Source organism: Phycodurus eques, chromosome 9 (assembly GCF_024500275.1).
Source record: "Phycodurus eques isolate BA_2022a chromosome 9, UOR_Pequ_1.1, whole genome shotgun sequence".
Classification (NCBI taxonomy): domain Eukaryota; kingdom Metazoa; phylum Chordata; class Actinopteri; order Syngnathiformes; family Syngnathidae; genus Phycodurus; species Phycodurus eques.
The window spans coordinates 18,491,608-18,515,896 of NC_084533.1; the positions used below are offsets into that span (position 1 = coordinate 18,491,608).

General features: G+C 43.1%; 1 protein-coding gene across 2 annotated transcripts; it reads left to right on the forward strand.

Annotated features, from left to right (window-relative positions):
- Positions 1–8,814: 8,814 nt before the first annotated feature.
- LOC133407666 (uncharacterized) lies at positions 8,815–16,178 on the forward strand. Of its 2 annotated transcripts, none has more exons than XM_061685779.1 (3): positions 8,815–9,117; positions 11,151–11,460; positions 11,745–16,178. In XM_061685779.1, exons 1-3 carry the CDS (start codon positions 8,819–8,821, stop codon positions 14,922–14,924), a joined length of 3,789 nt encoding a protein of 1,262 aa, XP_061541763.1. In that variant the 5' UTR covers positions 8,815–8,818; the 3' UTR covers positions 14,925–16,178. The 2 variants fall into 2 exon arrangements, with proteins under 2 accessions (XP_061541763.1, XP_061541764.1); XM_061685780.1 differs by having other exon boundaries at positions 9,051–9,117; positions 11,147–11,460.
- Positions 16,179–24,289: the final 8,111 nt, after the last annotated feature.

Below are 24,289 nucleotides of genomic sequence, written 5' to 3' on the forward strand. Positions count from 1 at the left end.
CACACAAAGACAGACAGCCTGCCAACAGCTAGCGCCCCTCACCTCACACCCACACACACGCACGCATACACACAAACACACATACTAACACACGGCCGACACTGTGCGCTGTCAACGCTAATTCAATTTGAGACGCAAGAGTGTGACTAACAGCAGACCTACTGAGTGCTTTACCATATGTATCACACACACACACACACACACACAAACACACGCGCACACGCACACTCACGCCACCATGCACCATTCCATGAGTGTTCGAATGCCACTCATGTCAATGTGTCAATTCAGCTCCACTTGTTACAGTCTCTTTTGAAAGACCACATAAGGGCATCACTTAAGATGATTATTTACTGCAAATTGCACTGTTAAATTAAAAGCTCTCAGAAGTTTTTTTTTTTTTTTCTTTGTCAGGGTTTTCATCTTCAACCAGCTACACAACTCGATGTAAGACGCTAATGATTAGCTTTTTCTTTTGTTTTCTTTTTTTTTCATAGTTTTGCATTTTTTTTATAGGATTGTTTTTAGCATGTTAATGTTTGCTAAACATGACATAACAAAAAAATTATTTTACTTGTGTCTGTAGTGCATTTGGTACTTCAGCACAACGAGTCATTTATTTAGCTTGAGCCCACGGTTCCCTGAGTAAACTTGTGATAATACAAGACAGATTAAGGAAATATGCAGCAAATGCCATGCTCATTCTGATGTTACCGGACTGTCTACAAGAAGTAAAAAGTTCATGTGGGCTGTTTTCTCTGCAAGAAATATCTGAGCAGGTGAAGGGGTGAGGTGACAGTCATGCAGGGTTTAATAGGATGAAGAAAGGGAATGGGCGGCAGGATCAGGTGTGTGTTAGTGCAAGCGTGTATGACAATGTCCGAAGTTCTGAGAAGAAGACTGACTGTATTGAGCCTTAATGAAGCATGAGCTGGAAAACAACGATGGATGGGGCCAGCTGTATTGGCGCGTGTGCGAGCGTGTACGAGACAGTAAAACTAATTAAAAGCAGGCTTGACATATTTGACAGGAAGCAGTGGTCAAGAGGTGAGTGGAAACAGGGGAAACTCTTGAGCTGAAACGATTAGACACACACTTATAAGGGGCGGCGATAGCAGCCCATTTGTCACACATGCCCATCGATACCTGAGCTGAACCAATCAGCTCAGCTTCCTGTGTTTGACCTGACCTTTCATGTATAATTGGATATTTCAAATTGGAGGCTGGAGAGACAAAAGGTGGCAAGGAGAGGAGGAAATAAGAACATTTCCTACCTTGATGCATGGAAGGTGTATCATAAACTGCATAAATCAGACATAAATCATAAAATGTAAAAGAAAATCTTTTTTTTTCAAGTTTCAATTTCCCTCTCTTAAAAGATGCCCAAGTTTCATACAAGCATAGATACACGAGAGCATACAAGGTGTGTCAGAAAAGTACCAGGAGTGGTATCACAAAAGATATGTACTAAAGTTTTCCTGGAATGATTCTGCCGCAGCTCTGTCAGCACGACCATCTTGATGTTGTTCACGTCTTCAAAACGTTAATGAACCCCTTGAACTTGGGAAAGAGGGGTGGAAAAATCACATGAAGCAAAGTCAGGTGAGTGTGGCGGTTACTCGGCCAGGAACTGTCAGATGCTCAGGGCATTGTGAACAGGTGCGTTGCCATGGTCAAGCAGCAACCAGTTTTAAGGTTACCTTTATTGCAAGTGCATCATTTGTAATTACAAATGATTACATCTTCAAGGTTAATTGGAGAGGACTACTTTTATGTGACCATTTCTGCACACATATCTGTCTGAACAGCCTATGTATAAATTAAACAGATCTTCAACAAATTCCCCTTGTTGGACTTAGAAATCAGCCTCATCCACTTTTGCAGAAACATAAGGTCAGCCACATACTGTAGACTGGACAATCACCAGATCATTGCCTGAATGCAATTTCTGCCCAACAGGGAAACAGGAGGTGTTGATGACGGCTGAGAGTAGAACCACTTTTGTACCAACACTTCACAGTCAGTCACAGAGGCCAGAGCAATGTTTGAAGAGCAGCTCCCTCAAGCACGACGGTGCCTAACTGCGCAAACAGAACGAAACGCCAGGTACGGATCTATTGAGTTTAAGGAAATGGGGGGGGGGGCCTCTGATTGCTGAAAGTAATTTTAAAATACAACACATTACATTATTTTTGTTTTCTTTAACTAGGGATGGACACAGAATTTTAACTTGAGGTAATCCAACTCTAGGCAAAAATGATTGACAGCTGCTGGATCACATGGGTCAGTGGAAAATAGGTGTAACTCTTGAGAACGAAAAGAATCAAATCCACCACAGTCACCTACCGCATCAAAGTGCTTGAACGGCGAAATGGAGATTTGTTTCAGTTTGGGGCCACTGATGATGATTGTGGATGCAGTTAAGTGAGAGCTGATGATAATTAGGAAAGACACAAAAAGGGTCAAAGGTGGCCGAGTGTCACTCCAGAGGACTGCCATCAGCCACGGGGCTGCGGGTGTGTTCATGTATACATATTTGCGCCTGCTTTGATAGCACCTGTAATGGCTCCCATCTGAGTCTCACCTCCCCCCTGAGATGTAGTGAACTACGTATGTGTGTAATAAGGCAATGGCATGCGAGTGGCAGAAGGCCGCTTCCTCTGCAGGTGACACCTTTGACCTCTCATCTGTTCCCTGTTGGCAAATGGAGGAGGAGGAGGGGTAGAATGGAAAAAAGGAAGATTCATGTCAGTCTGCATTCTTTAAAAAATACAGTTGTAGAATGGCGAGTGCCAAACAAAAACCTTGCTTAGCAAAACCTTTGGAGAATAGTTAAAAGTACTTTTCTATTGCAGGAAAATAAAACCGTAATCAAACATTCATCCAAGCATAAGAATTAGTCAGCATGTCAGTTAGACCAGCACTCGAGACAACTAGAAGCCAGTGGATGAAAATTTCCAGTGTACAGCAATCGAGATGAGGAAGGTGAGACCAATAGTTTTAGCGAATGTCTGTTACAAATACGCAGTAGCACTTCATTCAATATTTCTAACGAGTACTACTTTTTTTGTGATATGGAGTAGGAGAACATGCAAAATTCATTAGTACTTTCAGATATGCAGTTCCACAGTTCGTTTAATTTGCCTTTGTACTTTACAAGGGCATCATGTAATTTTACTTTTTGTTCTTTTTTTTGTTTTTTTTGCATATATGCCAATCTATGCAAGAGTAACCATTTTAAAATCCCTACAGTATCTATTCCAAAACAAATTTGCTCATAGGTGTGAATGAACGTTGAAAAGGTCATCTTTGATTGACTGGCGACGAATCCAAGGTGTTTCAGTGCCTTGCTCAAGGACACCTCAAACTAACATCTCTCCAACAACTAGTTGCAATTCCTCCTTCCCTCCTCACACAAAACAAAGCAATGGAACCTGATCAGTGATGACGACCAGTCAAGTGGATGGATGATTTGTTGTCAGGAGTCGGCTGATGACGTTGGGAAAGCCAATGTTATGTTGCCATTCGTCCACTGGGTGTCACTTTTTACCTTGTCGTGCTCCGTTTGCATTATTATTACTATTATAAGATGGAAAAAACAGGGACATCAGCAGCATGGAGGAATGGCGCATTAAAGACGATGATGCAACCGATTCAGAGAGGCAAGATATTCCCCATACATGGCCTCATTTCAGGGAATAGTTTGATGTTAACAGCTCCAAGAATGATTAGTAGCAAATGTGTTGTTGTGTCTTGTGCTTATAGCCTAAAAAATTTAACTACTGCCATTCAAAAATTCTCCAGCTAATGTGAAATAATTTTTTTCGGTTGTCATATGACAACTACGATAATTTAGAATTAATTGTGAATTAGTTCACAATGTTGGCAAAGCTAATGAAACATGTTGTTTTGATAAAAGCCTAAGCCAGCTAGCTGTCTTTTTTTTTAGTTCATAAAAGTGTTAATGTGCAAAATTTTAATTATTTTTTTCCTTTGTGCTAACTTATCAAAATGGGTGTTAATTGAGAGTAAAAAGCACGCCCACGATCCTAGCGAGGAAAAGCGGTACGGAAAATGGCTGAAGTATGTTATTTTTCTTAACTATTGTATTTACATTCAAGAGCCTGTACTTTTTAAACTTTACTTATAAGAGTTGAATCAGTACTTCTTCACCAACCTATTTGCACAGTACAGTACAGAGTTTGAGAAGGCTACTTTTGCTACCTCTGCAAAAAACTATCATGAGTTATCAGGCACGTGCACAGACATTTTTGGGGGCATGTGCTCCAACCAAAAATAGGAAACCCATGGCCAAAATTATTCATACTATTAAGAAATAACAGTAGTATATGTTTAACTTATGCATTTATTTCTGTTAACAGAATCTTCACCTGTACAACTCAATTGGGGGAAAAAAGGGAGGCGAAGTAAAAATAAACAACTGTGATATGATGATAGCACAACTCCACACACCCGCTTATAAATGGGGATGTGGCTGTGTTCAGAATTAAGCAATCACATTCAAACTCATGTTAAATGGGGGGGTCACCGCATTACCCCAAATAAATTAAGGTGGGAGCATATGTACAATTCCGCCAAGGACTCAAATAAATACCCCTCAAATATGAAAATATTTTGGGTGGGGATGACAGAAAGTTTAAAGTTTTTTTTTTGCTATATGAATGCCATCCATCTATCCATCCATTGTCTTCCGCTTATCCGAGGTCAGGTCGCGGGGGCAGCAGCCTCAGCATGGAAGCCCAGACTTCCCTCTCCCCAGGCACTTCCTCTTTCTTCCGAGCGGATCCCGAGGCGTTCCCAGGCAAGCCGAGAGACGTAGTCTCTCCAGGGTATCCTGGGTCGTCCCTGGGGTCTCCTCCCGGTGGGATGTGCCCGGAACACCTCAACAGGGAGGCGTCTGGGAGGCATCCTAAACAGATGGCCGAGTCACATCATCTGGCTCCTCTCAATGCGGAGGAGCAGCGGCTCTACTCTGAGCTCCTCCCAGATGACCGAGCTTCTCACCCTATCTTAAGGGAGAGCCCGGACACCCTGCGGAGGAAACTCATTTCGGCCACTTGTATCCGGGATCTTGTTCTTTCAGTCACGACCCACAGCTCATGACCATAGGTGAGAGTAGGAACGTAGATCGACCGGTAAATTGAGAGCTTCGCCTTTCGGCTTAGCTCTTTCTTCACCACAACAGACCGATACAAAGTCCCCATCACTGCAGACGCTGCACCGATCCGCCGAGGGACACGGTCGAACGCCTTCTCCAAGTCCATAAAACACATGGAGACTGGTTGGGCGAACTCCCATGCACCCTCGAGGACCCTGCCGAGGGTGAAGAGCTGGTGCACTGTTCCACGGCCAGGACGAAAACCACACTGCTCCTCCTGAATCTGAGATTCGACTTCCTGACGGACCCTCCTCTCCAGCACCCCTGAATAGACCTTACCAGGGAGGCTGAGGACTGTGATCCCCCTGTAGTTGGAACACACCCTCCGGTTCCCCTTCTTAAAAAGCGAGGCCACCACCCCAGTCTGCCAATCCAGAGGCACTGTCCCCGATGTCCACACGATGTTGCAGAGGGGTGTCAACCAGGACAGTCCTACAACATCCAGAGCCTTGAGGAAATCTCATCCACCCCCGAGGGCTTGTCACAGAGGAGCTTTTTAACCACCTCGGCGACCTCAACCCCAGAGATAGGAGAGCCAGCCTCAGATACCCCAGACTCTGCTTCCTCATGAATAGAATGGTAGAATTGAGGAGGTCTTCGAAGTATTCTCCCCACTGATTCACAACGTCCGGAGTCGAGGTCAGCAGCGCCCCATCCCCACTATACACAGTGTTGATGGTGCACTGCTTTCCCCTCCTGAGACGGCGGATGGTGGACCAGAATTTCCTCGAAGCCATCCGGAAGTCGTTCTCCATGGCCTTACCAAACTCCTCCCACGCCCGGGTTTTTGCCTCAGCGACCACCAAAGCCGCATTCCGCTTGGCCAGCCGGTACCCATCAGCTGCCTCAGGAGTCCCACAGTCCAAAAAGGCCTGATAGGACTCCTTCTTCAGCTTGACGGCATCCCTAACCGCTGGTGTCCACCAATGGGTTCGGGAGTTCGGCCACAGCTCCGGTCTTTTAGATGACTTCATTTCACCGACACGTTCTGTTTAAGTGATTTCTTGATTGAACACTTCTGGAGGGATACAGGCTTGGGTGTGGTCAGCGAAAATGAACTCGGCATTCCAAAAAATGTGATTAGTCACTGTTAATTCATGATTTAACAAGAGGGCAATTACCTTTTCAGACAGGGCCAGGTAGTTTAAAAGTTTTTTTTCCTTGAAATCCCATGCCACCATTTTTTTTTTATATATAATCTTTGATGCCATTAAATCAGTTTTGCAAGATAATCTGGGTTGGAAATGCCCAGAATACCCCTTTTCAAACTATTCTAGTTGATCTTTTATGTCAGGCAATTGAGATGGCCGGATTTCTAAATAATATTTGATATGGAAATAAAATTTGCTCTGATTGGATGATTGTTATTCTTAATTTTTAATACGGAAAACAGTTTTGATCTGATTGGTCCTTCGCGATATCACTTGCGGCTTGCAGCTACCAAGCAATCGCTGCATTTGGATCCTTGACGGAGGTGAAAATTAAGAGAGGGAGATATTTTCAGGTTATGCTCATCCCATTCATTTGAATTGAACCTGCGCATGATGAACAACGCTGGCGACACTCAATGCAAGCTTTGTTATTTCATCCACACAAAAATTTGAAATTAGTATTGTTGTCAAACAACATTTTAATTCCCACTCAATTCACAGCAGTTCCAGGTTTTAAGCAAGAATGGCTGAGACTCACACGCTTAAAACGTGGAAATGCCGTGAATTGAGTGGGTACCAACCACGAAGGAGGCAAGTACTTGAATTTTAATTGATGAAACTACATCACAATGACAGCGATTTCAAATCTACCTGTTTTGCAACCCTTATGCCATTTATTGCCTTTTGCATTCAATCAACAAACCACATAGATGTCGAACTTAAACCATGTCACAGATTCATTTTGACTTGTGTTATGCATTAAAAAAACTGTATAAATTGCTTTTATTTTGATGGCATGGGACCTTTAAAAAATAAAATAAAGTAATTTTTTTTTTTAAAAACAAGAACTTGAGAAGACGCCAAATACTTTTTCGCAACATTGTATGGGTTGAATCAGTACTTCACCATTATATTATTTATTTATTTATTTTGCATATGTTTCTGTGTACTTAATTACAGATTTCAGTAGGCTACATTTTCCACCTCTGCCAAAAGTTACTGTTGTTGCATTGGAAAATATTACGAACAAATGCTCACTGTGTCTGGCACAAGACTACAAAGATCACCTTCCTTTTGCAGCAGAGCGAACGTTTGATTTACATGACCCAACCCAAGAGTTCAGCAATACACTGAAAGAAATAATTCGAAAGAGGTTGAATTTACTTAATTTTAATATATAAGTTGCACATGATTCTATGTGGTAAACTGTAAAAGAAATTAAAGTAGTTTACCAATTTAATCATATGCAAACCTATATACATTATACACTCACTCGTCTTTGGGGGCGGGGGGTGGTATTCCTCTACTTTGCGAGTTAAGAGTTTATGCTATACGTATGTGTACTTCCGTTGAATTTTAAAGTCGAATTGAGGGTAATAAATAGCGTTGTATTTATAGAGCCAGTGTACGCTCTTATGACGTGCCGGCAAAGAATAAATGATTACGTCGCATTTTACTGCCGAGAATAATACTGATTTACTTCAAAATTAAACAACTTAGGACACCATTTCAAGACATCAAACATTAATCAGGCTGTGAGGAGGGAGGAATGATCCTGAAAATGTTGGTTGTCATTTTTTAAGACAAGCCGCTCGATGGCTTCCCTGTCATCGTCATCACCTCGGTCACGAGTTTGCATCGCGTGACCGCGCCCTCTACGTCACGATTGTCCTCCAAGTGGACGGGCGCGCGCGTCTGAAGCAAACAAGTTCAGTCCAAGCTAAAAATAGTTAGGACGTGGTATCGCTAGGTTGTGGGGCACGTCTGGTGACGTAATTTATGCTCTCTTCTCTTCTGAAGGAGTAATTTGACATTTTCCACAAAGGTCCGTTTTCCCTTGTGTGTTTTGTCACTTGTTTGTGACGCACTAAGGATGAAAAATATCTTCCCCACGGGCTGCTAACACACTAATTGTTTCTAAATGCATATTTACACGCACACAAACACAGAAAGCGCACTGAACCCATTTGGACAATATTTCAGGGGCGCACGTTGGGAATAACGATTTAAAAAAAGAAAAACAATTTGTGGTTTAGGAAGGTCCGCGTGCTTCCGTGCACTGGCCGAGCTGAGTAGGATTAACGAATGGGTCAAGGAAGGGAGCAGCACGGATGACTCATACTCAGTATGGACACCGAATATCAGTGTGGGCGAGGTGTGTGTGTGGGGGGGGGGGGGGGATTTAAAATGTTTTCTAAATCACTAGTTCCAGCTACCCTTTCAATAGCGAAATGTTGAGCCACCTGCACGGCACAGGAAAATATGGCATTGTATAGTTGTAATGCTTATACCAGGAATAATCCTATGCTTATAGCCAACACTTGCATTTTCAGTCCAACACCCCGTTCGTTCGAAATACAATTCAATTCAGACATGTTTGGTGTCGCCTGCCACTGTGACCTGCACTGCGCGCGCGCGCGAGCACGCACGCGCACAAACACACGCACACTCACACACACACTCCGTAAGTGAATGACGGCAGGTCGCCATGGAAACTGCGTTACGCTCCGGGCACCCGGAGAAGAAAACAAGAGTGAGTGAGTGGAGTCCTCATTTCAGCACCGAGCGCCTCGTGGACAGCGCCCGGGTGAAGTGGAACCCCATCACATGTCTGGTCAGGTACAGAGCCGCATGCAGAAGCAGCAGCGAGCCTCGCCAGCCTGGGTCGAGACTTCCCAAATTAAAATCAACACTCTCCTCAGCCCATCTCAGCGTGACTCAGGGTGGTTCCACGCGGTTTGATCCCAACAGCGAGAACAGGAGCCAGTGGCTCTGCTACAGCAACAGGTAATACCGGTCAGCATTATGAGGTTGGTTCATTCACTTCTGCTACATGTTGCAACATTGATGTGGAGTTAACATGGATTTTGATCGAACCAATGAGATCCCTGGCTCACTTCTACTGTTAGGTAGTGACTGACTATAAAACTCCATGTTAATTTATGAGTCAACAACTTGGACTGTATTTACAAAAAGAGTAAAGAGTAACAATTCTTTTGCATGACCCGATGAAGCCTGAGAGGCGAAATGTCTTCTAAGACAACCAGAACAGTCCAGTTGCAATGAAATGACCTGCATGGATGAGAATATTCGCAGGCATGAAAGTAAAGAGTTAACAGAATCGGTCATGTTCTGTGGAATAGTTTACGCTTATTGTAATCATTATAGGGTTTGTGGTCTTGCTTACCTCGGTTCCTCCGCAACTGTGTGCTTTGCACTGACTGACTTGACCTACGTTAAGGCTAAATGGAGAGAGACTATTTCTTAGTGTTTTATTTTAAATTTAGTTCTGTGTGTACCAAACCGGAGCATTATGTGCGAGCTGAGCTGATACGCCTGGATGAGTCACTCGGGCTGCAAGTTTGCAGAAGAGTGTGAAAGGGGAGAGGGAGACAAAGGGGCCAGCTGTACAGTAATCCTGCAATTGCTCTTTGCTTTCCAAAGACATGGTTTTATTGTTTTTATGGTCAACATTAAGGACTGTGTTTATCGCCTCTGTATGTAATTTTCTTGACAGAAGTTCTTTTTGATAAGCATACACATTTCCCCTAATAGCACTTCCCCTGTATTTTGCTTTTGTCACTGAACAGTTGAAGCGGAATCAAGTAAGTACCAAAGAAAATTGGTGATTCATATTTACTGAAACTGCAAGACGGATTGCAAGATTTATAAACACTGTCTATTGTAAAGTGTTTGTGGTTGTTACAGACTCTAAAGTCTGACAAATGACTGCCAGAGCACAGCCCATTATTATTGTTCATTAGTATCCCAGTGTTTGCCTTTGCATATTGACAAATCATAGCAATCAGCCATATTCAGCTGTATCAGTGACTGACAAGTATTGGTTAAAGCAAACAGTAGATCATAATAGGCTGCAATGAATCACATTTTCCCAGTCAAACTAATGCACTTGTTCCCTGAAACACTTAACTTATGCCCACAAGCACAGTGTACTGCATCTCATGACACAAACTTAAATGGTTAGATAAATGTAATTTGGCCTATTGAATTTGCAGAGACTGAATGATAAGTCCATATGTAGAGGGTGCATGTTGCGCAACTGCCTGGAAAACTAAATAAAATGAACAATCTGATCTCCAACCTTCCTCTAATTTACTCCAGTTACCAAAGGTGTAATGGGAAAGCTTGGGTTTGCTCATACAGATACATGGGAATTATTTCCAGTAAAATATTCACATGTGCTGTGTGCACACAGACACTAAAGCAGATGTGTGTCCTTAATTTGTGACGTTGGTGTGATTAATGAAGTCTGCTGGCAATGACTCATTCAGCTTAACCCTTGCATCTACTCATGGACACAATCACATGATAAATACTTCAGCTGTCAGAACCGATGCACATTATTAATTTTTGTGTTGGCCTTCATTATCATGTATCCTAAGTATAGATATCAAATAAACATGGCTTATAGCTTTATTCATATAAAGTTTCAGACTGAGAGGGAGTGTTAATAAAGTCTCTGTTTCATTGGATACCGGCACAGTGCATTATGCATTTCAGATTCAGTTATCTCAGTGAAACACTTCTCCTTACTTTGTTGTGATCAGGTTGCAACAGAGATGGATATTTATGCAAAGCAAAGCTTCATGAATGACTATGCGTGTCGGTTTGTCAACACAGGAGTTACATGAGCATTGTGGAAAAGCTGTCAGCCAAGCTGTGACTAGCAGCAGATATCAGACTGCCAGAGACACTCTCTCACTCCCTCTGTTTGTATCTGTGAGGGAGCCAGTTCAACATTTGTTGGTTTAAATATTAATAAACTCTCATGTTGGTTATTTGTCCCTCTTTCAAGGCAGCAGCATGTCTGAATTCAAATCCAGTCAGCGGTTCCACAGCCTGAAGCCTGAGCAAGTGGCAGTTCTCCATCAGGTTCTATCAGACATTGTTCCCATCCACGGCCGTGGGAACTTTCCAACACTGAAGCTTCGTCCTCGAGACATCATCATTGCTGTACGGGCTAGTCTGCAGAAGCAGGGGATCATGGTGAGAGACGTGCGTTTAAATGGCTCCACAGCCAGCCATGTTCTGGTTCAAGATAACAGAATGAGCTACAAAGACCTGGATATCATTTTTGGGGTGGAGCTGCCCAGTCAGGAAGAGTTCCAGGTAGGACTTAAAAAAAAAAAAACATTTTTAAAGTCAGTGAAATATTATGTGCTGTTATTTCCATTTAACACAGTTGCTCTACCTACTGTCTTTGTCAGACTGCAGTATTGACTCTTGTGCTTTTCATTTTGACACAGAAGTAATTTTAATCTAAACACATTCAATACGAATTTATTTTACAAGCAGGCTAAATTGAATTACACCTGAACCCAAAGTCTAATATTGCAAGCCATATTGCAGTCATTATTTGCAGTTTTTGTCATATTGTTGCCCTTTTCCCACAGGTGATCAAAGAGTCCGTACTTGGTTGCTTGCTGAACTGCCTGCCAGCAGAGGTCAACAGAGAGAGGATCAGCAGTGCAACGATGAAAGAGGCCTATGTCCAGAAGATGGTCAAAGTCTTTAATGACCAGGACCGCTGGAGCCTCATCTCATTGTCAAACAACAGCGGCAAAAACCTGGAGCTCAAATTTGTAAGCATGCTGAGGAGGCAGTTTGAGTTCAGCGTTGATTCCTTCCAAATCATTTTGGATCGTCTTCTTGAATCCTACCTGCAGGAGTCGCAGCACAAATATAATAATGTTATACTGAAGGACCAAGAGGCAGAGACGAAAGATGTGTCTTCTCTGCTTAAGGCCAGCACTACAGGAAAAGACAAAACCAAATTTAAAAATGTATCCCTTTTAGAGAAAGGGGCTTACAACAGCAACACAGAGCTGAAAGATGAGATGCGTGGAAAAGAAAATGCAATACAAACGACAAAACACTCCACGCAGGAGGGAGATAACAAAGACAAAACACCCACAGAGCTAAAAGAGCACAGAGCAAACCCTAATGAACCCAAACTCCCTGGGCATGCATCTTTAAACCTGATTGCAATAGAGAAACAAACCACTGAAATCAAAGAGGCTCAGTATAAACGCAAAGATGAGTTATTGCCCTCAGACTCAACTGGACTAGTATATTTAAATCACACTGCACCTTGTAATGAACAGGAAGTATTCACAGATACTGTTGGACTGAAAAAAAAGCAACAGCCAACACCGACAGAGTCCGGAAGACTGACAGAGAACTGTAACAGCAAAGAATCATCCGAGAAAAAAAAGACCTCGAGGTCTGTGTGTTTGTATAACCCAGATGTCGACGCATCACAAGTAAGGGCAGACGACAGTGTAGAGGATGAAAAAAAAATTAAAATTGATGTAGTGATAGATGCCAAGATTAAAGGGGACATGGAAAAAGGTGGAATTTCAAATGAAGTTTTAACACCGGAAGAAAAGCCAGACCATAGGCAGGCTGATGAATGTGTTTGCGCCATCGCCGTCACACCGCTTTCATACAACAACACACTCGAAACACAGAGCACAGTACAGATTGAAAAATCACCTGACAAACCTGACAACACCGCGGATACTCAGGACACACCTGCACCACCCGGCCTTGTTTCTGACAAAAAGACCTGCTGTCCTCCTTTTTGTAAGAGCTCAGAAAGACTCCCTCATATGGTGGTGCTAAAGCACTCGTCTCCAAAACCCCCACGTAGGATGTGTAAAAAGGTTACCACCATTCCTTACCCTGGCCCAGCTTTCAAGAGTGACTCCAAAACAGATTCCAGTTTACATCCAAACTCTTCCCCAGATGAACCTGATCTTAATGGAGAGCTAAGACCAAAGCCCAGTCTTTTTACAGCGACTGGTTTAGACCCCACAACAATCACAATCTTGACTACAACAAGCCCTAGGCCTGAAAGCAACCCAAACAGTGACCTTTCATCCAATCTGGACTTCCCCTCCACTCCTGATCCCGCCCCTGATTCTGTTTCTATTCTACCTCAGGAGCCAGAATCGTCTCATTTAATCACTGAGTGTTTGTTTGTGACTGACATTCAAAGCCAGGAGGAGAGACAACAATTGCCTGAGCAAAGGCAGTCTTCCCCTACAAATACTGCTCTGCAACTGAAACAAACAGAATCCCCCAATAGCCCGGATTCATTAGTTTCACACATTGATGAATCCTGCTCAAATGCTGAACAGGCCACACATACCTCAGAAGCTGAAACCAATGATGAAGAGGAGAACAGGGAATCATTGGCCAAATTAGATCAGCCAAATGGCAGCAATGAAAAGACCACAACCCTACAAGAGACCCCTCCACCTCACTCACCTTCCTCCTCCCGCAGTATCACCCCCCTTGTTTCTTGTCTTTCCCTCCCTGTACTCAGTTTCTCACCTCCCCGCTTCACCCCTTCACCCCCAAGTCTCAGCCCTCCACCATGTGTGACTCCTCCCTCTCACTGCCTCCCGTCTGCGATGCTAGACACTGCCAGCCCTGTGACCAGTTGCGGTTCTCCGCCCTTGAGCTTGAGCCCGACCTCATCCTGCATCAGTTCACCTGCTTACCTCACCCCACCTATGCTTAGCCTCAGCCCTCCCCCTGTCTGTCCAACTCCTCCTTCTCCGTGCCTCAGCCCTCCCCTTCTCTGCTTCACTCCTCCAGTGGAATCAGAGGAACCCATGTTTCCGATATCCTCAGATACAGGGCCTTTGATAGACAAGTCAGACAATGATGAACAGATTGTGGAGCCCTCTACAGTGCACGGAGACCCTGTCCTGCAACTTGAGGATAAAATAGAGCAGACTTACGTTTCTTTGTTGACTCAGGATCCAGAGCCTGCCTCTTTTCCAATCACACTTCCAAGTGCAACCTCACATGCACTTCCACAGTCTCAGTGTGGAGAACCAACTGAACATGCCCCCCAAAACACAGATGAAGCATTTAGCCCTTTGTCTGAGAACAAGGAGGCCCAGAAAACAACTGCAGACATCACTGAAGAGAGCTCAGCTCTGCAAGCAGCAGGCTGTGTCCCTACTGTCGAGGTCCTGGCTGAGAGCATGTATGGTGACTTTGAGGCTGCCATGGCCCACCTGCGCTATCGCTTAATTGCTACAAGGAATCCTGAGGAGATTCGAGGTGGCGGCTTGTTGAAATACAGTAACCTACTGGTCAGGGATTATCGACCGGCTAGTGAGACTCAAATAAAGACACTGGAGCGATACATGTGCTCACGCTTTTTCATTGATTTCCCTGACGTGCAGGAGCAGCAGAGGAAGATCCTATCCTACTTGAAGAATCACTTCATTGGTGAGGAGAGAAGCAAGTATCAGTACCTAATGACACTACGTCGTGTGGTTGACGACAGCACAGTGTGTCTGATGGGCCATGAGAGGCGTCAGACTCTCAACATGATCACAGTGCTGGCACTGAAGGTTCTAGGAGAACAGAACATTATCCCCAACACGGACCATGTCACATGCTTCTATCAGCCTGCTCCGTACCTTGCAGAGCACAACACCCCCTATATAACAGAACCCAATTACTGCAGCTACTACATACCCCAAGGGGGATCGACTCTACTTTACCAACCATACCCCTTGCACTTGCACACACAGACGGGACTAGTTTAACTGTAAAGCAAACATGCATGACTAGCTATACAAAACACACAGCAAAGGGAAAACCTGCTTGCATGAGCGAGGAGCTGGAGAATAGAAATACCGTTTGGCCTATAACCAACTTTTCGGGAGTGCAAGGGGTTGTACTTCCATTTGTACTCTTAAGTTCAAACAAAAAATGTAGTAATGATGAAAAAGAAAATCTAGTATTTTTCCTGAAAATGCTGTGCACCAATGACTCAACTCTTTGGTATCCCTGGGACCAAAGACGGGTTTCTGACCTTCACGGACATACAGATGTACCTCCAGGTTTTTTGATTCCTGTGTGTTCTTCTCCTGTTCTTACTGTGCAGTTCTTAATACGTTTAGAATGTGGACCTTGCCTGTGATTAATATTGTAGTCCATCATGGGACTGTTCTCTCACTGCCAAATACTGTGTGACTATGTTCCTGAGACAGTTTAATGTAACTTTGTTTTTCATTTACTGAAGATTTAATTTTGAATAATTATACAAAGGTGGATTCATCAGTTAGTGAAGTGTTATATTACATCTACATGCATGCACACATACTGCATGAACACATATTGTAAAATGTATGGGAAGCCAGTCAATGCATGAGCAGCTAGATTAACCGTACATACAGTATATGACACAATGCAAAGGCTTTTAATTTAATAGAAATATATATATTTTTGCAAGACTTTCCAAGATAATACTCAGAGGCAATCCTAGTGGTTCTTCATAAAGCCTTTGCAAAAGACTGTACAGCATATAGGTTACAGTATGTTGTGTGTGAATTACAATCCATCATTTTCAGGTAAACTGTGAGAAAATATGATGGATTCCTCTTGTTTGTGGAGTCCTATATGTAGTCATGTGACCTACTGGATGATTTAGTTTACTCTACACAGGTGGTCAGGTTATAACAATCTTTTGGTCATTTCTAAGCATGGCTGAGGTAGAAGCAACTGCCTTTCAACTACTGACTCTTCTCAGAATTAATCAGTATTCACGATATACATGATACAATTCCAGAACAATTTTAACCTAGTTTGAATCTAATTTAAAGCAACAGCAACTATGACCAAAGATGGTTGCATTAAGTGCCTCAATGGAAGAAATACCTTTATCTTACTGCAATGGGGGTGTTTCATATAGGTCTGGACCTGGGTTGTAGGTTTTGTTTAATTGTTGACCCCCATCACTGCTGACCATGTTGATGTCTTCTTTAATGTACTCATTTGTTGTAGTTTATTCATGTACATTTTAATAAATAAAGGAGAACTACGAATAAAAGTTCAAATATGGTATTATTTTAGAAGTAGCTCAGAAACTGAGCTAAAATGAAAAAAAAAACCAAGTCATTTTGTTCTTTTACTGTTTGCCACTGACTTCCCTGCACAACAAGGCATTGCAGCTCATGCAGCTTTCTAGCCATGAGTTGGTGCTGCAATGATCCACTTAAGCATAACAGTCACATCACGATGGTGCCCTGGAGAGTGGCCCAAAGCTGTGAAACTGTGTCTTTTTGAGGCCTCATCACAAATCACCTGTCCTTCGGACGTGTTTGAAGGTGCTGACGCACATCGCTGCAACACAGCTGGTTCAACAATGTGTTAATGCGAGGAGGCCATGGTTTCTGATCAGAAAATGATGTTTTATACCTAGTAATTAAAGAGACCAATTGTGAAATGAAATAAGGCAACTCCCTCCCAGCTGACTCCCTTCCACGTCATACTATTATTTATATCGTGGGCACACAGGGAGAATGCCTTAAGGGGCTCATACATGTGATCGCAGGTTGGTACTTTCACCCACTTCACCCATTTACTCTCAATGTAGGCGTGGCTCTCTGGGAGACAGAAGATGTGTGTGGTCTTTGAGTCTCAGTATCAGCATCTCACAGACCCCTGAGCCACTCTTGTCCACTTGAAGTTTCCATAGAGACAGGGACGGTGAAGGAGAGCATGACGTAGGACAGGGAAGACCCACACAGCAAATGGGGGCGGTGGGAGGAGGGGATTTTAAAGAAACAAAAGGAAAAGAGGCAGGTGATATAAAGGGATCAAGATAGTGGATGGGTGACTCAAAAAGAAAATAGAGAAAATAAGAAGGTAACAACAAGATAAAGACAGTGAGTGGAGAGGGGGAGATAAAGCCAAGAGGTGGGAGGGAAGAGGAGTTGATGGGGAATGCGTGGGAGGCTGTCAGGCCTCCAGTCACAAGGGAGTCACCGTGAAGTGGCTGCAGTGACGGCAGCAGTGATGTCAGAGCAGTACACACACACATAAACCCCACACACACATGGGTGTGCATGTGTACAGACACACAGCTGTATGCACAACGATTTTCCTAATGGGTAGCCCACCCGTGCACCATCAACAGTCATTTTCAAAAATCACAGAGACACCTCATCCACACAGCATCACTCATCCAGGTTTGATGGCAGAGTTAAATTTGGCATCATAGGGTGTGAACAAGGACGTTGCTAGGCATAAAGCTCTACTGGGGCACAGGCCCCTACTATATTCCCTTCCTCCCACGCACACACCACTACACACACACACACCTAAACCCACCTACAGGCACACACTGCCCACCCCATTGCTGTACTCTTACTAAAACTACTACTTGAGATATTAATGAGTGTATGGATATATTTTAACAATTATGAACACTTTAAACATGGCAGCAAACGCATATATGTGACCCTCCAGCACGAAAACAATCAGAAGCCACACGGGCATGTTTTGGCATGTTCTCCTTATATTTGCTGCTCTTAGGTTCTATCCTGAGAAAGCATGGCTTTTCCTTTCACTGTTATGCATATGAAAGTTCCATTGAAAAAGAAAGACACATTCTCAGTAATACCCCTTCTATTAAGTCTCAAAGACATTAAAACCTTGATGGCCTTGAACTTTTTAAATTTGAATGAAACAAAAACTGAACTGACAGTGTTTGGTCCAAGTGGCCTTTTCAAATTCTCGGTTGTTGACTTGGGCCCTTTGCCACAATACACAAAGACAACAGTCTCGAACTTGGGTTTTAAAATGGAAAGGGATTGTAAATTAGATTGGCAACTTGGTGCAGTAGTAAAATCATCTCATTTTAAATGAGTCATCTGGCAAAGGTAGAAACAGCAGTCCATGCCTTAATTACATCTCGGGTTGATTACTGTAATACTCTATTTTGGAGTCAGCCAGTGCATACTTAAATGTCTCCAGTTGGCTCAAAATGCAGCTGCTTGCCTCTTAACTGGAGTATGTAAGAGGGACCACATAAGTTTAGTCACTGATCCCACGCTGTGGAATGATCTCTCTCTGCACATTAGAGAAGCACCCTCAATGTCCATTTTTAAAACCCGTCTTAAAACCCATTTTTATTATTTGGCTTTCTACCGAGCTTAAGACTAAGCATCGTTTTAGTGTTTTTGTTTTTTATTGTTTGTTTCATTTTTGTTTCGTTTATCTTCAATTGTTTTTATTTCTGAAGTTCAACTGTTATCTGTGGACACTACTTTCTTTTCAGCTGTGGTTGTATTTAAAGTGCTTTATAAATAAAGTTGAGTTGAGCTGAGTTGAGGAAGCGGCATTTCAGTGTTAGCCTAACTGGTCCATGTGGATTTTTTTTTTTTAAAACACCAAAGTATTCTTTGGGGGCTTAAGGTTATTTTAAACCTAACAACACCACTGGACTGCAGTAAAGCAAGCTGGAAATCTGATCTAGTATCTGCAACACACCACAATATAATTCTTAATGGTGCGATGTGAAACATTGGTGACGCACAAACTACAAATCCCCTGATACAGGCTCCAGCTCACCTGAGACTCGAGGAACGATACCCAAATAATTTTTACACATAATATAATGCCTTTTATTTTCACTATACTCATGTACAATGAATGAAAGCAGCTCCTTCTCCAGTGGAGACTTTGGAGACTAGTGGAGCTTTATTTTGGTGACTAGCGCAAATCTAGTGCTGCGCTTGGCGTAACTCTGTGTGTTGGCAGGTTAGACCTGGTCTTTGTAATTTCGTAGACGAGCGTATTTAAAAAAGGGGCTGTCTGTGCCTCGTGAGCGTAAATACAGCCTATTTTAATCGTCCCCAATCAAACCAGCTTCTTTCATCCATTCCCTTTAAGTGAAGCACAATGACGGTCTCGCATGATGAGAGAGTGATCTTTGCGTGACTGGAGCATTGTCGCTTGGCCGGTGTGGCAAAAGACGTGATGAAATATGGTATGGTATGAACTGGTGATAATATGTCCGCGGACCTCATAAATCCATCCACTCCCATGCACGATCACTCATGCATGTGACACCCACCTGCCCCCCTCATAGCTGCATGCCGGCCAGAAATAAAAATAATCATGATGATAATAATAACAATCATAATAATGCATTCAATGAATTGCTTTCGACAATGATTCATAGGGTTCAATGTCCGCTGTTCACATATTTATGAATAAAATACGTCTGATCCACCCTACATGTCCGCGGCCCTTGTTTATCTGTCTACCTGCACCTTGATCAAATTCACCAAAGTCGCTTTAGACCGGCAGTCTACCTACTGCACCAGACTTAAAGGTGATCCCACTATCCAAGGAGGTAGGCTAGAGCTGGTTTGGTAATTTTGTGCACCAGCGTACAACCCCCCCCCCCCCTCCGCCAGAGCATTTCAAATGGGACGTCTGCGCTGGTATGAGCGTCATCACAGCCGACTTCAGTCCTGTCCAATTGAAGCAGCTTATTTCATCCTTTTTAAAGTCATAAATGTCAAAGAGGAATCAGCGATGCGCGTGAGACCGGATAATTGAATGTTAGCGGTATACCGTATTTAAATACAGCATGTGCTAGCAAAAACCTGCTGGTCATGGTGTATATTACTCTCCTATAAAATTGGTTCTCAACTGTGGGAGGGGGGGAGGTGGGGCGGGTGGGGTCTCCAAATAAAATTTCACTCAGGGCCCCAATTTGGTCAGGGGCAGCCCTGTGTAAAACACACATGATATTTACACTTCTGTGAGTCAGAGTCTGAGACCATGAAATATGAAACCGGTGTATTAGTGTTTTGTCAAATTGAGGTTTTTGAGGTAAGAGTTGCAGGACCGAAGTGGAGGGAAGCAGGGAGACAAGGCAGGAGTGCAGTAATCTAAAAAAAATGCATTTTAATTTAACAAGCAAATAAGACAAGTATCATGGAGGCAAAAGGCTAAATTAACAAAGTCCAAAATTTAAATACAAAGTAACACCAGGGAACAAAAAACTAACCACTAAAAAAACATGGCAGGACTAAGGAGGCATGGCTTTTGACGACAGATGACATACGACACTGAAGCAACAAGTACTGAAAGAAACCAGGAAACTAAATAGAAGCAAACTGACGAGACAATGAAGAACACCTAGACATGACACGAGTGGAAGAGCTGATGGGCAGACACAAGGAACAAGGCTAACGAGAACAGGTGGAAACGAAAACCTAGCGAGCATGACAAGACTTTACAATAGGTCGCAAGAAAACAAGACATAACATGAAAGAAAACTAAATAATCTAAACCACAAAAAACACAGATTATGACTTGTATATGTTACATTGATGTTGGGTCTCCTTGGTGTGATGTTACACTAGTCTGTGATGTGGAGCACTGCTGCTGTTTGGGCTGAGGAGTCATTTAGCAAGGGACTGGATGACAAGGGGAGTGTGTGTGTGTGTGTGTGTGTGCATGTGTGTGTGTGTGCATGTGTGTGTGTCTGTGCGTGTGTGTGTGTGTGCGCATGTGCAGGTGTGAGTGCGTGTGTGCCTGTTCACGTACGTGTGCATTTATGCCAACGCTGACGTCACAGACACACTCATTTCCATCTTGCCTGCATTCAACAGAGAATATATTCCCATCAGTCTGTGTCTTGTCACCCTGAAAATGTTTTGAACTCTTTTTTTTTTCCTTCTTCTTTTTGCTCCCACTCTTAATGTTCACCTCCTGTTTCTTTTTATCTTCCTTCCTCCTCCTGCCTTCCTATATTCACTCACTCTTTTGCATCCAGTGGAGCTCAGCCAGCTTGGTGGATATACAAGACAGTTTAGCATAGACATTTTAAGACAGCCACACAACATCCTCTTAGAAATGCACATTAGAGACCCTTGCCAATAAACGTGTTCATTTTAAGCATCACTAAAAGGTTCTGTATCGAAGGAGGGCGCTTTGACTAATGCACCTGATGGTTGCTTGTATGTGTACACTGTCGTCTTTTCTATTGTGTGTGTTTCTGTCCCCGCGTGTGCTAAATTGTGACGTTGTTTCCACACTAGATGTTCATCCACACTCACTCGTTGGTAACCCTGGTGACGACAGGACATCATTTACATCACTTCCTCATGAAAGGTCATCCTCATGCTTTACGCAGAAGAAGGTGTGTGCAAACTCACTCACCCACTCTCACCCTCCCATCACCATGTGTGCAAAGCAATGACCATAATTAAGTGCAGTGGGTGTGGGAAGGACAGAGAGGCTGGAAATGAGTGAGACAGCAAAGTAAGACATGCATACAGTGTGTTTAAAAAGAGAATATGAAGGCTATTTCAGTCACCATTCAAAGACTTACACAGGACAGTGGATGTAAACAGGTACAGGGCAAAGAGAGAGGGAGCTTCTGTGTGTGCGTGCGTGTGTGTGTGTGCATGCGTGTGTGTGTGTGTGCGCGTAGGTGTGTGTGCGTGTGTGGTCTAGCAAAGCTATTACAAGTCACAGGGCTGATCACAGAAGGCAGAGTTAAAGGAGTAATCGATGCACATGTTGGAACTGCAGCTGAAAGAAAGCATGCAGGTGCTAAAGAAAAAGGAGCTAGCGATGTCCCTCTGTTTGATCAATGCTTGTATTTCCCCAATAATAATAGAGACAGTGGAGAATGAATGACACAAATGGCCTCTGCAAGCGTATCTCTTAATCAAACTGTTTGGCTGGCTATGTGGTTAATAGAAAAGTATCATCAAATAGATCCTGCCTACAGATGATTAAAAGACTTGAGGACACCCACAGCAGGTATTTATCAGTGTACTAAGGAAGCTGGACCACTTCGATAAAATACATGCAAGAACAGGCAAGCATGCAAACTCCACACAGGCCTGAGTTAAGATTGAAACCCAGGATCTTATGACTGTGAGGCAGAGATGCTCACCACTATCTTAAGTGCTGCCCTACTTTTATTATGGACAAATGTATTGGGACACTTGACCATTCCAGAAGGAAGAAAATAAAAACTCTACTTTCCCTTTTCCAACCCTAATAGCTTTTGCTGTACTGCTTAGACTTTCTATTAGATTTTGGGATGTGTCTGTGGTCATTTTGGTCCATTCAACCTGAAGGAAATGTGTTCATCCCAAAAATGTTTGATTTGGTTGAAGTCAAGGCCAGTCAGGTCCTTCCGCAGCTAGTTGATCCAACCGTTTTTATGGAACTTTGTGCAATGGGGCACGGTTATGCTGAAAAAGAAAACAGCCTTCCTTCCCTATCAAGCAAGCACATACAGTGGAACCTCGATAGAACGGACTAATCGGGGCTGGGGAGTCGTCCGATATAGCCGACTGTCCGTTACATTGAAGCACTTTTCTTTTAGGCCTTATGCACCGTACAGTACAAAATTATTGCTTCGTAGGTTTTTTCATGGGCCAAAATGCACAGTATAGTACAAAGTTATTGTAAATAAATATTTTAAAAGGCTTGAAAATGTTTGAAAGTTTCACATTTTTATCCAAACGTACCATGCCGCTTGGTCATGGTGACATTGTTGACGTACAGTACTCATTATAGGCGAGTCGCTTTCATGAGCTGTGAGGAATTAGTGTGCTTCCTAGTTCAAAATCCGTTGCCAAAGGCGAACTGCTTGACAAAAAAAATCTCTCTCTCTCTCTCTCTCTCTCGCTCACTCACTCTCTCTCTCTCTCTCTCTCTATCTATCTATCTCTCTCTCTGCACTGCGCTGTGTCATTGATTTCAAATGTTCCTGTCATTTGCAAGCGGTTTTGTTGTTCAAAGGCTTTTGCATTCAAATGACAAACCTTAAACCATGTCACAGACGTATGTTATGGATAAAACAGTAGGGAAAAGATGATTCTGATGGAAGGGGGAATGTTACAGCACAGTAATTTCACAATGGAGGGTGGTATTACTCCACGATATCTCTTTTTATGACTGAAGAAGAACTTCCGCGTTTGACGTATACTTGATTGTTGCTGCACACTTGAATAAACATCACGTACATGACCAATAAGACCATGGATGGGAAATATCTTGTCATTGTTGTAGTTAAGAATTACGAATTAATTGTAATTTTGCAATGAATACTAATATTAGGCGGCACGGTGGCCGACTGGTTAGAGCGTCAGCCTCACAGTTCTGAGGAGCGGGGTTCAATGTGTGGAGTTTGCATGTTCTCCCCGTGCCTGCGTGGGTTTTCTCCGGGCACTCCGGTTTCCTCCCACCTCCCAAAAACATGCATTAATTGGGGACTCTAAATTGCCCGTAGGTGTGAATGAGAGTGCGAATGTTGTTTGTTTGTATGTGCCCTGCGATTGGCTGGCAACCAGTTCAGGGTGTACCCCGCCTCCTGCCCGAAGATAGCTGGGATACGCTCCAGCACGCCCGCGACCCTAGTGAGGAGAAGCGGCTCAGAAAATGGATGGATGGATACTAATATTATATATACATGCCCTGTGGTTGGATATCATCCACTTCAGGGTGTACCCTGCCTCTCGCCTGAAGTGAGCTGGGTTCGGCTTCAGCACATCCATGACCCTAATGAAGATAAGCGGTACAGAAAATGGATGGATTGACTTTATAAACTAATATACAGTGAATATAAAATGTCTACACACATCTGTCCAAAGGCCAGCTTTTTGTGATATAACAAAATGAGATAAAAATAAGTCATTTTAAAACTTTTTCCACCATTGATGTGACCTATACCTTGTAAAACTTCATTGAAAAAAGAGGGGAAGTAAAAATAAACTCTACATATACTGTAACATGTAGGCACAAGTGTGATGTGGCTGTGTTCAGAATTAACTATTCACATTCAAACTCAAAATGGGAGTAAGCCCTGCCACCATTTAAAGTGTCTTTGATTCACTCCAAATAAAGTTAAGGTGTTCTAGGAGGCTTTTCCTGACATTTTTTTTCTTGGATTTATAGCAGAAGCCTGGAGGTTTTGTGCAAACACTGATTGGGATTTGAAACTGTTCATAATTCCCTCCACCTTGACTAAGGCCCCAGAAAACCAAGAAAACCAACCAACCGCAAAGCATAATGCTGCCACCAGCACCATATTTCACACTGGGAATCATTTTGTTTTGCTGATGAGTAGTGTTGTGTTTCCACCGAA